General features: G+C 45.4%; 1 protein-coding gene across 5 annotated transcripts in view; it reads right to left on the reverse strand.

Annotated features, from left to right (window-relative positions):
* LOC137541837 (bactericidal permeability-increasing protein-like) overlaps positions 1–15,482 on the reverse strand; it is a 177,926-nt gene that overhangs the window by 18,616 nt on the left and 143,828 nt on the right. For all 5 annotated transcript variants that reach the window (XM_068263371.1, XM_068263370.1, XM_068263372.1 and 2 more), the window contains 5 exons: positions 8,864–9,019; positions 8,696–8,759; positions 4,892–4,955; positions 2,834–2,925; positions 1,127–1,303 (listed from right to left, as the gene is read on the reverse strand). In XM_068263371.1, the coding sequence (XP_068119472.1) occupies positions 1,127–1,303; positions 2,834–2,925; positions 4,892–4,955; positions 8,696–8,759; positions 8,864–9,019 (553 nt within the window). The remainder of the gene's footprint in view (positions 1–1,126; positions 1,304–2,833; positions 2,926–4,891; positions 4,956–8,695; positions 8,760–8,863; positions 9,020–15,482) is intronic.

A 15,482-nucleotide genomic window follows, 5' to 3' on the forward strand; every position in this document is an offset into this window, starting at 1 on the left:
TACAGTGCCAAATAACTATGCTGTGTTCCTTTTTTTCTTTCTCTGCCTGAAAGAGTTAAAATAATTTGGGATGCTGGAGAAAAGTGGAATCTTCAGAGGAAACCCATGCATATGTGTTGAGAACAAAAACAAACACCATGCCAATATTGTCCTGACTGAGATTACAACCTGGGACTTGAAGGGGATCCAATTAGCCACCGAGCTTTAGGTCCATGTTAACTACTACTTATGGAGTAATTAATAAAGATATCAGACTGATAACATTTGTATTCCCAGTGGAGATGTACAACCCCATTTCCAAAAAATTCAGAATGCTGTGTAAAATGTAATATTAAACATTAGTAGCAAAGAAAAGAGTCTCATGTTGTTTTCCAGTACAGCGAGAGTTAAAAAAACTTTAGTTGTTATCTATGCAAAAGAGCTTCTCTGAGCTCTCCGACCAAGCTTGGATCAAAGACAGTCCTGTTTTCTCAAGCACTTACTGTAAACAACTAAGAAACAGTGAGAAACAGCTTGAGATAAGGTTTTACTGTAGGAAAGGGGCATTAGCTACTGTAGGATTACTGTAGGAAAGGGGACTTCAAAGGGGGATTAGCTCTGTTTTACAGTTTAAAATACAGAGTGTGGTTTGGCTGGATCCAGCGTGGCTGGATGGTGAAATGGTTAAGGGCTCTGCCTCTGACACAGGCGACCAGGGTTTGAATCTCAGCCTGTTCAGTAAGCCAGTACCTATTCAGTAGGAGACCTTATGCAAGTCTCCCTAACACTGCTACTGCCTATAGAGCGCGCCCTAGTGGCTGCAGCTCTGGCGCTTTGAGTCCGCCAGGAGAAAAGCGCGATATAAATATTATTTGTCTTGTCTTGTCTAAACTGCAAATATGACAAAATGATGCAATGGTATAAAAAAAATATATATATCTGAAAAAAAAAATATGAGACTCTTTTCTTTGCTACTATTGTTCTATTAATTATTTGTACTACACATACAATTTTTTTCGCTTTAGGTTTGCTTTAACTGAAGATAGTACAGAGGTTCAAAGGTTAAAACCGAGAGATACTGTTTTTTAAAAAAATGTATGTTCATTTTGAATGTGATGCGGAAATAGAAATGTCCTGTTTCACATACCATGTCGTCTGTGACACTGAAAACAAGTTTCCCTGCCGACTGATACACAAAGCCAGCTGTGTTGAACAAATAGTTAGAGATCCCGAAGTAGATCATGAGGTTGTGGTCGGTGGGTAAGGACAGGGCTGGTGCTGAGAAAGGTGGAGGCGTACGATGAGCAACATCAAAGAATTCTCCCTGAAGGAAAAACAATCATAAAAATTATCTCATATCAATATAGTATGAATGCCACATTAACCCCAACCAACCTTTCCCCAACCCTATCTTTACTTCTATGCCTAAACCCATCTCTAGTAACTAACATTCAAGCATGCAGCAACTTTCTGTACTAGACCCTTTCACCAGCATTGAGGTTTCCTCTGTAGAAATGGTTCCTACTCTACCTCACTCTTGCATGTGTGAGTGACGCCTTGGCTGTGGGGGAGCATGCGCAGTACAGCAGTAAGGGAGTGGGCAGAGGGAGGCACTGTATACAACCTTGTGCCCGTTAATATAACTAGTCTAATGGCTAGTCTTAAATAGGAGTTTCCTGGAATCCCATAGTTTTATTTTGTATTAAAATCAAACCTTTAAACTGATGGATGTCTGAGGTATATGAGGGTACTTTTTAAGGTTATTCAGCTAGACAAATCTTGTACTGTTGAATTTGTTGTCTGTTCCCCATGCACTAAGATATGTTTTTCCCTGCCTCACAGAGATGGTGACTGGGTGCAAACTAGTTGACCAAAACGCTATGCAGTGAGTGACCTGCTGAGAACACTGCAGGCGGTGTAGGTCTTTATTTGGAAGGCCTGCATAGAGGGCATTGCAATAGTCCAGCGTGATGAAGGCGTGAACTAGGGTTGGAAGATCCTCTAAAGCAGGGGTCTCAAACTCGCGGCCCGCGGGCCATTTGTGGCCCTCGATACAATATTTTGTGTCCCTCGCCGGCAAAAGCTTACTTATAGTTCGCTTCAGTGCTCCCAAGTAATCCGCCGCATCCCCGGCGCTAAACGAGTGCTGCAGAGCCCCCAAATCGCCCGGGGGGCAATCCGCCAGCATTTCCTGGAAGGGGCAGAGCTTTCAGCTTCAGCTCTGCCCCTCCTGACGTCAATCGCGGTGCATCGCCGCCTCTGCCCGCCCCTCTCTGTCAAGGAAGAGTGAGAGGGGCGGGCAGAGGCGGCGATGCCACTCAATCAGTGCGGGAGCTGCTGATTGATTGATTCCCTTATGCGGCCCAGCCTCATCCTGACTTTGCCTCCTGCGGCCCCAGGTAAATTGAGTTTGAGACCCCTGCTCTAAAGGAATGAGGTGCTTAATATTTGCAATAATCATTAGATGAAAGAAGGAAAGTTTCACAACAGCTGAAATTTGATTCCTGAAGTTTAATTCCCCATCAATCACTAAACCCAAGCTGCGCACAGTGTTGGAATTAGTAAGGTTCCATACCCTCAGTGGTGCTAACTGTGTCTGGAGAAGCTTTGCCACTAAGCACTGACATCCAATGCCAAAAACCTCAGTTTTGTCACCATTTATTTTAAGCCAGTTGACGTTCATCCATTCCCAAAGCCAAGCTAAGTATGTTATCCGAACTCCAGCAATGACATGTACATTCCTCTTTAATTAGCAAAAGATTTTTTACAACCATCATAAGCCTTCAGAAGGGAAGGTGTCATTTTCTAATATGTTCAAAACTAGTGTTAGTATAGGTGGCAGAAGCAAACTCACCTTCAGCTGAAGATCCACACTATCTGCGGTCACAGGCGGAGGACCAGTAAGAGAGTAATCGATGGCAGCCACCTTGTCAATCTTTGCCGTCACTAAGAGACACAACAGAATCAAAAATATTGTTAGAGTCAAGTAAATACTTAAAGTGAGTCTGAAGCACAAATGAAACAAAAAACAAAACAAAAAACAGGCACTCACCTAAGGAGAGGGAGGGCTCAGGGTCCTATAGAGCCTTCCTGTTCCAGCTACTGTCCCTGCGTTCCAAAGCTGCATCCCATTAGCATTCTCCGACCAATGGGTCGGAGACTGCTCACTTCCGTCGCTGTGGAATGCTTCAGCAATCTTTGGGAGCCGGAGTGCTCCCGAAGACGGACCACTCCATACTGCGCATGCGTGAGAATGTGCACTTGTGCATGTGCAGTACGGAGCGGCCCATCTTCGAGAGCACTCGGGCTCCTGAAGATTGACATAGCCTCCTGCAGCAGTGGAAGTGAGCAGTCTCCGATTGGTCGGAGACCGCTAACAGGGGATCCAGCGCTGGAACACGGGGACCGTAGGCAGCATGGAAAGGCTCTATAGGACCCAGAGCCTTCCTTCTCCTTAGGTATCAGGTTTTTTTGTTTCATTTACGCTTCGGACTCCCTTTAAGTCATCAGCACATAAAAAAAAGTCTAGGTTGCAGCTGCTTAAGGGTGGTTAGAAGTGCAGACTCGAAATACCCAGCGCTGCGTAATATGTTGGCGCTTTATAAATACAATAAATAAATAAATAATAAATACCCACAGAGCAGTCAGTCTTCCAGTGATTTTACAGACAAAAGAGTCAGTGCCACTGAGCCAGCCGATCACAGAGAGGTGCTCAGCTTCTACCTGTGCCACTGAGCCAGCATATCACAGAGAGGTGTTCAGTTTCTACCTGTGTCATTGAGCCAGCCTATCACAGAGAGGTGTACAGCTTCTACCTGTGCCACTGAGCAAGCCTATTACAGAAACATGCTCAGCTTCTACCTGTGCCACTGAGCCAGCCTATCACAGAGAGGTGTTCAGCTTCTGCCCGTGCCACTGAGCCAGCCTATCATAGAAAGGTGCTCAGCTTCCACCCGTGCCACTGAGCCAGCCTATCACAGAAAGGTGCTCAGCTTCTCCCCATGCCACTGAGCTAGTCAATCACAGAGAGGTACTCAGCTTCTGACTATCCCGCTGAGCCAGCCTATCACAGAGAGGTGTTCAGCTGCTACCTGTGCCACTGAGCCAGCCTATCACGGAGAAGTGCTCGGCTTCTACCTGTGCCACTGAGCCAGCCTATCACAGAGAATGTCTTAGCTTCTACCTGTGCCACTGAGCTAGCCTATCACAGAGAGGTGCTCCTCAGCTTCTAGCTGTGTCACTGAGCAAGCCTATCACAGAGAGGTGCTCAGCTTCCACCTGTGCCTCTGAGCCAACCAATCACAGAGAGGTGCTCAGCTTCTACCTGTGCCACTGAGCCAGCCTATCACAGAGTGGTGTTCAGCTTCTATCTGTTCCATGGAGCCAGCCTATCACAGAGAGGTGTGCAACTTCTACCAGTGCCACTGAGCCAGCCGATCACAGAGAGGTGCTCAGCTTCTACCTGTGCTACTGAGCCAGCCTATCACAGAGAGGTGCTCAGCTTCTACCTTTGCCACTGAGCCGGCCTATCACAGAGAAGTGCTCAGCTTTTACCTGTGTTACTGAGCCAGCCTATCACAGAGAGGAGAGGTGAAGAGAGAAGTAGTGCAGTACCAGCCACAGAATGTTGCATTCCAGAGCTGCCACAGTGCTCCCCTGTTGCTTAATGAAGTAGTCAGCCATTGCTGCATTGGGTAAAAATAAGAAGGGAAACAGTCATTCTGGCACTTTTTTCAGCAGAGGTCCACTTCTTTCACCCAACCCTCTAAATGATGCTGCGTGCATGTTTTTGCCACTAAAACTGAGTGAAAGGGTCAGGGGTGCCATAATGATTTTATTGTGCAATCTCATAGCCATAATTTTTGCCCTGATCAGAAACTGCACTAGTTATCAATGGGAACTAATATCTCACCTGGTAAGGTCTGTAGAAGGGGTTCCAGTTTGCTAGAAATAGCATTAGTAACCAGTGGACAGATCTGGAGAAACAAGAAAACAAAAATGAATAATAGCACACAGATTATTATTTCCATACCATAAAATCCTAGTGGGTCCTGTTCTTTTATAGTTTAATCACGAGCAAAAACGGCTCTGGGAACTTTGGGAGCAGGGTGAAGCTGAAAAACAGTGGCGTTAATTACTATTCCCCCTCCAGGCCGCCATGGACTCAGCGGAAAGATGCAAATCGGCTACCGGCTATTGCTGGGGGCTGAATTGCACTGTTGTTTTTTTTTATTTTCATAATTTGGGCTAAGTCTCTTGCCAGCGCCCAAATTACCATCTTAGTGCCGCTACAGCCTTCACATTAGAGTCTATGGCGGTGACCAAATGTCTAGCGCCCTTTTTGCCTGCCTCATCATCAGGAACCCTTCATAGGTCCATCACTAACCTTAAAAAGACAGTCACCTGTCCAATCATAAAAAAAGAAAACAGGGTGAGGGAGGCACATGCAAAGTCACTGATTTTGTAAAAAGTAAGCCTAGAGAAATTATTTTTTATTGTTTTTACAGCATGTAAAAAAAGTTGTTGTTTTTGTTGTTGCAGTTGCAGTAATGAAAATGATTAGTCAGGCCTGCAGTGCAAAGAGCAACAAGGGATTTAATATTTAATTTTCCACAGCAACCTACAAATCAAATGTCACCCTTTATCAGCAACCATGAAAGAGAACTACTGATTGGTCGCTGTGTGGGTTACATATGAAGACCACTGATCACCTACTTGAGTGGAACCCTTTGGCCCTCTAAGCTTCTAAGGACAGAGGGGGGATGGTTGCTTGGACAGTTCATAAAAGTCATTAATGCTACTGCTCCCCTTCGTGATAAGCAATGCAGGCAGTATCAGCTCCTTACTTCATAAACTCAAAAACTAAGCCAAGCTGAACATTTGATTTTCTAAAAATCAGTAAAGACAGAGTGATCTGAGGGCTATTGGGTCATGCCTACTTGATAATTTATTTTCTATGGGAACCTTCCTACAGTAAGGCCCCATTCACACTGGGGCCCTTTTTGCTGGCGATTCGTGCTTTACTGATCAGCAAAGCGCTGCTGCACAAGTAATCCTATAGGATTACTCTCACTGCAGCGATTGTGGCGCATTTGCGATTATCGCCTATCGCAAAAGCGCTGCATGCAGCATTTTCACAGAAAATTCCGTCACTATTCTCATTCACTAGAATGAGACTCTCAAAATGCAATCGCTGAAAAATAGCCCAAAACAGTAATGCAAAATCGTGATCGCATGATTGTAATCGCGATTTGCATTCACAGCTGTGAACATGAGGCATATTGACAAAGCAAGGTTCAAATTGTAGTGTACGGTCATCACATAACAATTTTACTTTGTTTTCTGCAAAGTAAAACCGAGAACTAATGTTAATCAATGGGCTAGTTTACCCTTGAGTGCGTTTTTCACATGCAGAAAAACAATTGACAGCAGTGCAGCACTGTCAGAAAGCTCATGCAGAAAAACTGATAGACAAGTGTGAATCCATGATAGTTTATAATGCAAATAGTGTATTTTTTGCTACACTATTTTTGCTACACTCTTTTTTGCTACACTTTTTTTACCTCCTTTTCTCATAAAATCCTCTTCAGCATGAATGCCCCCCTTGAATCGCCGCCTCCCCGCGGCAGATGGGTGATTTATTAGTGAGAAAACGACCTGCAAAGTTCTATGACTTTGCTGGTCATAGATTGTGCTGCCCTGGAGAGGCAGAGCTTTGAGCTGTAGCTCTGCCGCTCCGCAATCAATCTCCGCCAATCTCCGGCCCTCTCAGTGAAAGAAGACTGAGAGGGGCGGGGAGAGGCAGCGATCGACAGAGATTGACTGCGGAGGAGGCAGAGCTACAGAATAAAGCTCTGCCTCTTCAAGGAAGTGAAGCCCTGCAAGCTTTGCAGAGCTATTTCACACTAATAAATCACCCATCTGCCACGGGGATGCTGCGATTCAAGTGGGGCATTCATGCTGAAGAGGGTTTTATGAGAAAAGGAGGTAAAAAAAAGAGACTTCAGAGTCTCTTTAAGCGGCATACCTCCTCTTACATATATTGCTCCCTATTTGCAGCCTTCCTTTCCATTTCCAGGCTTCTCTTCCATCATCAACAACTAATTTTCCATGTCAAGCCACCACGCTGGGCAACAGGTGCCCAAAGCCTGGGCCATTATGTCCTTTCCAGCAATCCTGCCCTGATCAGAAGAAGCTCTTGTTACAAGTATGCTGGAACTCAAGTCATATGTATAACTTCCCTTCACAAATATCATTCCACCCTTATGTTTTGATTGCACAGCAGCAGCTCTGATCTCTAGACATTCCTTTTTTACTGCTGTCAACAGCACAGTCCGACTATAAAGCCTGCTGTATACCGGCAGACTTTCTCCCGGTGTTCCCAAAAGATAGAGCCCTCTCTGAGCGACATCTGATCAGAGTTGTCTTTCATTGCCACATACTGGCACATTGATTTAAATTACATTTTAGCATTAAATCAATTTAAAATCAATTTGTGCCCCCCCCCCGCCCCCCAAGTGCCCGCCTTCCCTGATAATGCTGCTCTTCCGGGGGGCCCATGCTGAGTATTAGTGCAGTAAAGTGCTTTTACATTCATCTCTCCAGCCTGTCACTGTGCACTCCCTCCTATATGCTGCTGTCATCTCTTGGAGCCTGCAGCCCAGCGGCATGCATGCACTCACAATTACCGCCTCTTCATAGGGTCACTATGGGCACCAGGAGATGACGGCAGCAGAGAAGGAGTGTACCAGCAGGAGAGGTGAGCAGAGTGCTTTGCTGTGCTAATACTCTGTACAGGACTCCGGGGAGAGCAGCATAAGTGGGGGAGGGGTGTCAGTGGCTTGGCCCCTCCTCTGCACAGATACTGCTACAACCTTTTCCCACCCTGACTGACCAGCAAAAAACAAACAAACCTGTCCAATTGGTAATGTTGGTTGATTTCTGCTACAAATCAATCGAAAATAGGCAGTAGGCATCAGATTTTGCACGTTTCTGCATGCCTGTTGCCCTCTTTCTAAGTGACAATGCCTGTCTGCTTGTTATAAATCAGAGTGCCTCTGTGTGAAAGTGTGCCATTACTTATTTACAGTATATTTAACAAGCAGACAGGCATGGACAAGCAGGAAGTGGGCTATATCTACGAAATGATTAGTGTAATGCCTAATAAAGATTTTTTTGTTACACTAAATCCATGGTGTGCTTCATTCCCAAAGGAGATTTTAAATGTCTTGGTTATTTTATCAGTTTCTTGGTGCCTTAGAGGCTGGTTTTACACTTGTGTTTTGCAGTGCGGTGTGGTACTCACACCACATAAACCAGCCTTCACAGGACCCTGCACCACCATGCGGGGACAGGGCCAAATGCATAGCGCCACCCCCTGCTCTGTAACATATCTGCTACTGGGCAGAAAGTACGTCACTGGGATACCCGTTGGTCGGCACATGCGTGCCGCATCACACCATGCTCCCGTCGTTTACACTTACTGCATCGCCCATTGACTCCTGTAGGCACAGATCATGTGGCATCCCGCTGCAGACTTCGCGAATGTGGCAGCTTGGATACCTCCAGCACACCCTGGCGCACCACGTTAAGTGTACAAGTCTCCATAGACTTGCATTGCCTTTGCAGCAGATCTGATTGCCTGGAAATGTTCAAATGGCTCAGCACTAAATACTACAAATCGTCTGCACTGAAAATCATCCTGTAAAAATTATACCTGATCCTCTATAGCTTTCCTCAATGCACTATCAACATTGTGTTTGAAGAGATCAACCAGCCACCTGCAAAACAGTATAATGATAAATAATGAATACATTTCAATTCTTGTCTTTCATAACACACTCCGTACCAAAAGTTTTAATTTCAAAAATGTTGGACATCTTACCCGTATCTGCCTGACACATGGACGTTGACATTAGAGATGTGGCTGCTGCAATCAGAAGGAGCGATAGTTGGTCGGCCTGATCCGTCACTGCCCAGCCTGAGTCCTACAGAAACACTGAGTCCTTCCACCTTAAGGTCAAATCCACCACTAAATGATCTACAAAACAAAACAGGTGACTTTAGTCAAAATCAGCACCACACCCTGTAGACATTACCCAGTAACTGGGGTAAAATCAGCACTGCACACTGTAGACATTACCCAGTAACTGGGGTAAAATCAGCACTGTCAGCACTGCACACTGTAGACATTACCCAGTAACTGGGGTAAAATCAGCACTGTCAGCACTGCACACTGTAGACATTACCCGGTAACAGGGTTCCAGGAATAGGGCCTCACCCTCATCTGATATGCCTGTATGCATCTACTTTCTAGTAAGTGCAATTGTTTTATGCGCATTTTAACCTAATAAATCTGTTTTTACACTATGGAGCGCTCCTCCTTTTTCCCATTTTTTCTGTCGACATTACCCAGTAACTGGGGTAAAATCAGCACTGCAGACAGCAGACATTACCCAGTAACTGGGGTAAAATCAGCACTGCAGACTGTACACATTACCCAGTAACTGGGGTAAAATCAGCACTGCAGACAGCAGACATTACCCAGTAACTGGGGTAAAATCAGCACTGCAGACCGCAAACATTACCTAGTAACTGGGGTAAAATCAGCACTGCAGACAGCAGACATTACCCAGTAACTGGGGTAAAATCAGCACTGCAGACAGCAGACATTACCCAGTAACTGGGGTAAAATCAGCACTGCAGACAGCAGACATTACCCAGTAACTGGGGTAAAATCAGCACTGCAGACCGCAAACATTACCCAGTAACTGGGGTAAAATCAGCACTGCAGACAGCAGACATTACCCAGTAACTGGGGAAAAATCAGCACTGCAGACAGCAGACATTATCCCAGTGCTTGGGCACAGCGCTGGAATTCAAGTGACACTTTACCCACATAGATCTTTAGCATTTGTCAGAAGTTAGGAAGGTTAAAGAAGCTAGAGTTAAGGTGCCCATACATCTAGCGGCCTTGTGACAAAGCATGACTGCCACCCCCAAATGTTAATGTGCACCCCCACCCCCAGTTGCCTGCTCCAGGTGCCGTGACTTTCCAGCTGCTCCTGGTCTCATCTGCTGCTTCCTTTACATTTTGAGGGACAGTGGCCAGGGATCCATCGTGATGATCGATCATCGTGATATTGCATGCCCTTACCGCCGCACACCCGCTCGACCATTTCGGACTGAAATTTACCAGCATGCTCGATCAATATATTGAACCGATATTGACCCAAAATCGGTCAAATAGTCCAATAGTGGACAATTAGTCAATAGGAATAGGTTAATCCTGCAACACAATATATTTGGGCTGTTGATGTGTATCAGGCATAGTATTATTGTGTGTATAGACTTATTTTGAGAAACAGCATAATTTCTGTATATTATATAACCTATTTATTTGTTATTGATGCCTGCAAAACAAATTCGTGTAGCATACGATCTTCCTATTCACAAGACTGGGGATACAAAGAGTGCCTTGAATCTAAAAGGGCCAGGAACGACCTTGTGTAAAAGGGTTAGTTACAGGTTAGATAAGTCTGGTGATTTGTTTTCGATTTTTTGATAGGCAAAAATGTAAATTCTAATTAACTATGCAAAAAAGATTGATACCGTTAGTCCATTACTATGATCACTCACTAACTCAGAAGTCCTGCACCAGGGAAAGGGTACTCTGCCATGATACTCGTAGTGATGCAGCACATATTCTGCCTTGTGCACCCTGGAGGATGGACGTTACCAAGACTTCCACAGTACACGACCATATTAACCCATTAGCAGCCTCATATAGCAAAGCTATATGTGCGCTGCAGGCCAATGTTTTTTCTTTTTTGCTGCTGGAAAAGTCGGACGTATGTCTTTTTTTCAACCCAAATAACTATGTAACTATGGAGAAGTGTGCCCTCCCCAAACTGGCAGAGTATGCTGCGTGGCTCAGGGAGCTTTCATATTTACCTGTTCCGGATGGCTGGATTGGCTTTTCCTCTCCTCCACTGGTGACGCTGCAATGCCGACATCCTCTTCAGAGTTCCAATCACATGATATGATGTGTGACCATAACCCAGGCGATGGTGTCAGTGCTGCCAAGTGGTGGAAGAGAGATGCTGTCCAGTGGTGGAAGAGAGGTGATGGAAGAGTCTCTTCCACCACCGGGCGGCACTGCAATGCTGACACCATCCCCTGGGTTACGATCACATGTCATATTATGTGATCAGAACTCCGAAGACAATGCCGGGACTGCAGCACCATGGGTGGATGAAGGGGAGAAGCCAGTCCAGCGTCCGGAACAGGTAAATATAAAGAAGCTCCCTGCACCACTCTACATAGCTACAACAGGCAGCTAAACGGCACATGCTGCTTGAAGACGCACCGGGCACGCATTATCTATCTCGAGATAATGCATACAGAGCTGCTAATAGGTTAAGCCCTTGCAGACCCAAAAACTGTACGCCTAGCGCCGTTTCTTGGGCAGTGCGGGCAGGGCGACCGCACTGGGCGTAGACTGGCAAGTAGGAGAAGGGGGCGCAGGCAGAAGGACATAACCGCTAGGGAGCTGGTGACGCGCAGTGCAGCCAAATGGAATAAGAATGAAGATTACCCGTACAATCACCTGCCTTGACCCCTCCTGGGCTGCATCCGTGAGATGTCAAGTCATCATCATGTCACCACCGCGAGATGACACCTGATGTCCTGTAGCGGTACTGCAGGCTGTCAGTATGCGTCGCCCATGGAGGAGTCGGCTTTCTGGGCTCTCTTCGCCTGTGTGTTTTCCTGGTCCTTGTTTCCTTCTGGATGAGCGGCTGGTCACTAGTAAGTAGGCAGATCTACTTGTGACCTGTGACTGCCCCTAAAGAGTAAGGGTTCACAAGTCCACAGGGGTTGAGGGGCGCGCTATTTTTACACCCTCGCCCTGGGTGCTATTTAGCCTAGAAACTGCCCTGTGTACGCCTAATGACTTTTCACAAACAGCAATAAAAGAACTTCAAGGGGCGTTTGAAGTAGGAAGTACTGTATCAAAAAACCTGCAGAAATGTCATCAAGCTCATCTGCTGCAGCAGAGTTCCATTTGTGTGTCGCACTGCCTCAGCTGTGAAGAGGCGGGCCTGGGAGAGCAGACACACTAGTGTTCATTTTGGGGACAATAAAACTGGTATTTTGAGAGGGAAAGACCTTGCTTCCTTTAGATTAGTAAAAAAAAAAGGTTGATTGGCAAGGTTGGTTATTATTGTACATTCAAGCATAAGTGTGCTGTAGATAGGTGAGTAGATATGTGAGCCTTGAACAATCATGAACAATCTTCCTCTGAATAGTACGTGTCAAGAGCAGTGCTACAGACTGGTGGGGAGTGTTTGAAGAAATAGCAGAAATAGGGATGCCAGACAATAGTCACTTCAGTCTATGAATATGTTTTCAACTCTTTGAAATGAACAAAAATGGTTTGATGAGTTATGAAAATCTCCGAAGTGCTGTGATTTCCCTATTCGGTTACAAAATGTAATCTAGCTCAGGCTGCTTAATTGTTCTAAAGGAGCTTTTTTTTTACACTTACAGTACCTAATAATTCTGCACCTATGATTGCTTTATCAGAAAGCTTTAAAGGGACCCTGAACAGTGGCCTAAATTGAAAGCTTTTTCACCTACTTTTTTGCACTTTTTCTTTTTCAAAATGCTGAAATTATTATTATTATTTTTTTTTAAAGAAGTTAAAAATTATCTTCTAGGAGAAAACTCTGGAGAAAAAGTAAATTGCATATGGGCCATAATGTGTTTAAAGGAACCCTGAGCAGTGGCCTACATTGATAAATCTGGACCTACCTGGGGTTTCCTCCAGCTCCCCATAGCCCACAAGGTTTCTGGCATCCAATCCAGACTGAACCGCGCATGCAGAGGACGCTTATGGCAACCAGTGTTGGGGGGCGTCGCTGAATTACCGGAGCCCCCAGTGGGACCAGAGATGAAGAAGATGCCGGGAACCTCGCGAGCTATGAGGGACTGGAGGAAGCCCCAAGTCCAGATTTTCAATTTAGGCCACAGCTCAGGGTCTCTTTAAAGTGTAACTGTCGGGCATAAAATCGAAAATCATTTTTTTGAATCTCTATTCCACAGTTTACCTGACTCTTATTTGGTACACACAAAATTTGGTACTCAAAAAGGAAGTTGCAGGGCATGCTGGGTTGTCTTTTTTTTTGCTTCTTTATTTCCCCTCAGACTTAACGAATGTACAGAAGCAAACTAGCACAACCCAGCATGCCCTGCAACTTCCTTTTTGTGTACAAAATTTTGTGTGTACCAAATAAGAGTCAGGTAAACTGGAGAATGATCATTTATCAACAAGAAAAGTAACAGAGATTTTAACTTTTGGATTGCCTGATTAGCATCCTTATTACTTGTTTACCAGATAAAAATAAAGAATTGATTTTTGATTTTATGACCCGACAGTTACACTTTAAACACATTATGGTCCATATGCAATTTACCGTACTTTTTCTCCTGAGTTTTCTCCTAGGAGATAATTTTTTAACTTCTATTCACTACTAATGTTCCTACAGGCAGCACGGCATATGTGACATGTTGCACACAATACATGAAAAAAGTAATGGGCCAAATGTGTGACCCTGACACTAAAGTTAGGAAAAGTAGTGATATTCCATGTCAGTAAAGCACTATAATTCTGCAGGGTCACATATTCAGTAACAGGGGTGGGGTACAAGGGAGATCAGGGATCTTTGCAAGAGCCAAACATACATAGCTGGAAAGGTCTGCATTTTTATTACGTTTTTACCACTGGGGCTGAACGGATCGCAACAATTACACCCTTATGGAATTAGCTTTTTTCTCTTGATATTTCTCCTAGGTAATAATTTTTCATATTCTCTTTTAAAGTGTACCTGAGATGAGAAGCAACTCAGGTTCCATACTTACCTGGGGCCAAGCCCCATTGAGGCTGCTTGTCCCTTGCCATCTTCCCGGGTGGCTCCTGTCCCCCGCAATTCGGCCCAAAAGCTTGGCCGAGTCACGCCTTGTCGCGTATACGTGGCTCAGCTGTGAACACAGACCTGCAGAATTCTCCCGGCCGCGGGAGCGTGAAGGTGGCAAGGGTCAAGATGGCGAGGGTCAAGCAGTCTCAATGGAGCTTGGGCCTCAAGTAAGTATGGTACCTGAGATGCTTCTCGTCTCAGGTTCTTTTTAAAGGGACACTTAAAGGGATACTGTAGGGGGTCGGGGGGAAAATGAGTTGAACTTACCCGGGGCTTCTAATGTTCCCCCGCAGACATCCTGTGCCTGCGCAGCCACTCCCCGATGCTCCGGTTCACTTCTGGAACTTCAGACTTTAAAGTCTGAAAACCACTGTGCCTGCGTTGCCATGTCCTCGCTCCCGCTGATGTCACCAGGAGTGTACTGCATGGGCCCAGTATGGTCTGCGACTGTGCAGTACGCTACTGGTGACATCAGCAGGAGCGAGAACACTGCAACGCAGGTGCAGTGGTTTTCAGACTTTAAAGTCTGAAATTCCAGAAGTAAACCGGAAGCGGGGCCGGAGCATCTGTAAGTGGCTGCGCGGGCACAGGATGTCTGCGGGGGACCATTAGAAGCCCTGGGTAAGTTCAACTCATTTTCCCCCGACCCCCCTACAGTATCCCTTTAAATCAAGCAAAAAAAAAAAAAATAGTTTTACTCACCTGGGGCTTTCACCAGCCCCCTGCAGCTGCCCAGTGCCCTCGTAGCCTCGCTCTGATCCTTCTGTCCCCGCCTGCGGCTACTTCCGGTTTCACCAAAAGGCGCTGACAGGCTGGGAACGAGAGTGATTCTTCGTATTCCTGGCCCCAATAGCACCCTCTATACTGCTATTGCGGCCTTCCTTGCCGCAATAGCAGTATAGAGGGTGCTATTGTGGCCAGGAACGCGAAGAATCACTCGCGTTCCCAGACTGATGTCGCAATCGGAAGTAGCCGCCAGCGGGGACAGGAGGATCGGAGCGAGGCTACGAGGGCACCGGACAGCTACAGGGGGCTGATGGAAACTCCAGGTGAGTAAAACTCATTTTTTTTGTGTGACTTAAGTGACCTTTTAAGTAACTTTTCAGCTCTCCGCAATTAAAAAAGTACCAAAAAGTGGGTGGAAAAGTATAGTATAAATTGATGTTCTTATGTTCTTGCTTGCTGGTGGCTAAAACCGCATTTTATTGTTGTAAGTTGTGAAAGTTAATTGCACATGGGCTTTTGTTAATAAAATGACTTTTAAACCTCCAGCAAGCGAGAACATTTGAAAAATACTTTTGATAGTACCGGTTACTTTTTCATCTACTTTTTGGTATTTTTTTAATTGCAAAGTGCTGAAAATTTGTTTTAAAGAGAAGATGAAAAAGTGAATTACCTATGGGCTATTTCTTATCTCAGAGGTGGTCACAGTTACAAGCAGCAATTCCAAGTACATACAGTGGGATGCGAATGTTTGGGCAACCTTGTTAATTGTCATGATTTTCCAGTGTAAATCGTTGGTTGTTA

Source organism: Hyperolius riggenbachi, chromosome 12 (assembly GCF_040937935.1).
Source record: "Hyperolius riggenbachi isolate aHypRig1 chromosome 12, aHypRig1.pri, whole genome shotgun sequence".
NCBI lineage: Eukaryota > Metazoa > Chordata > Amphibia > Anura > Hyperoliidae > Hyperolius > Hyperolius riggenbachi.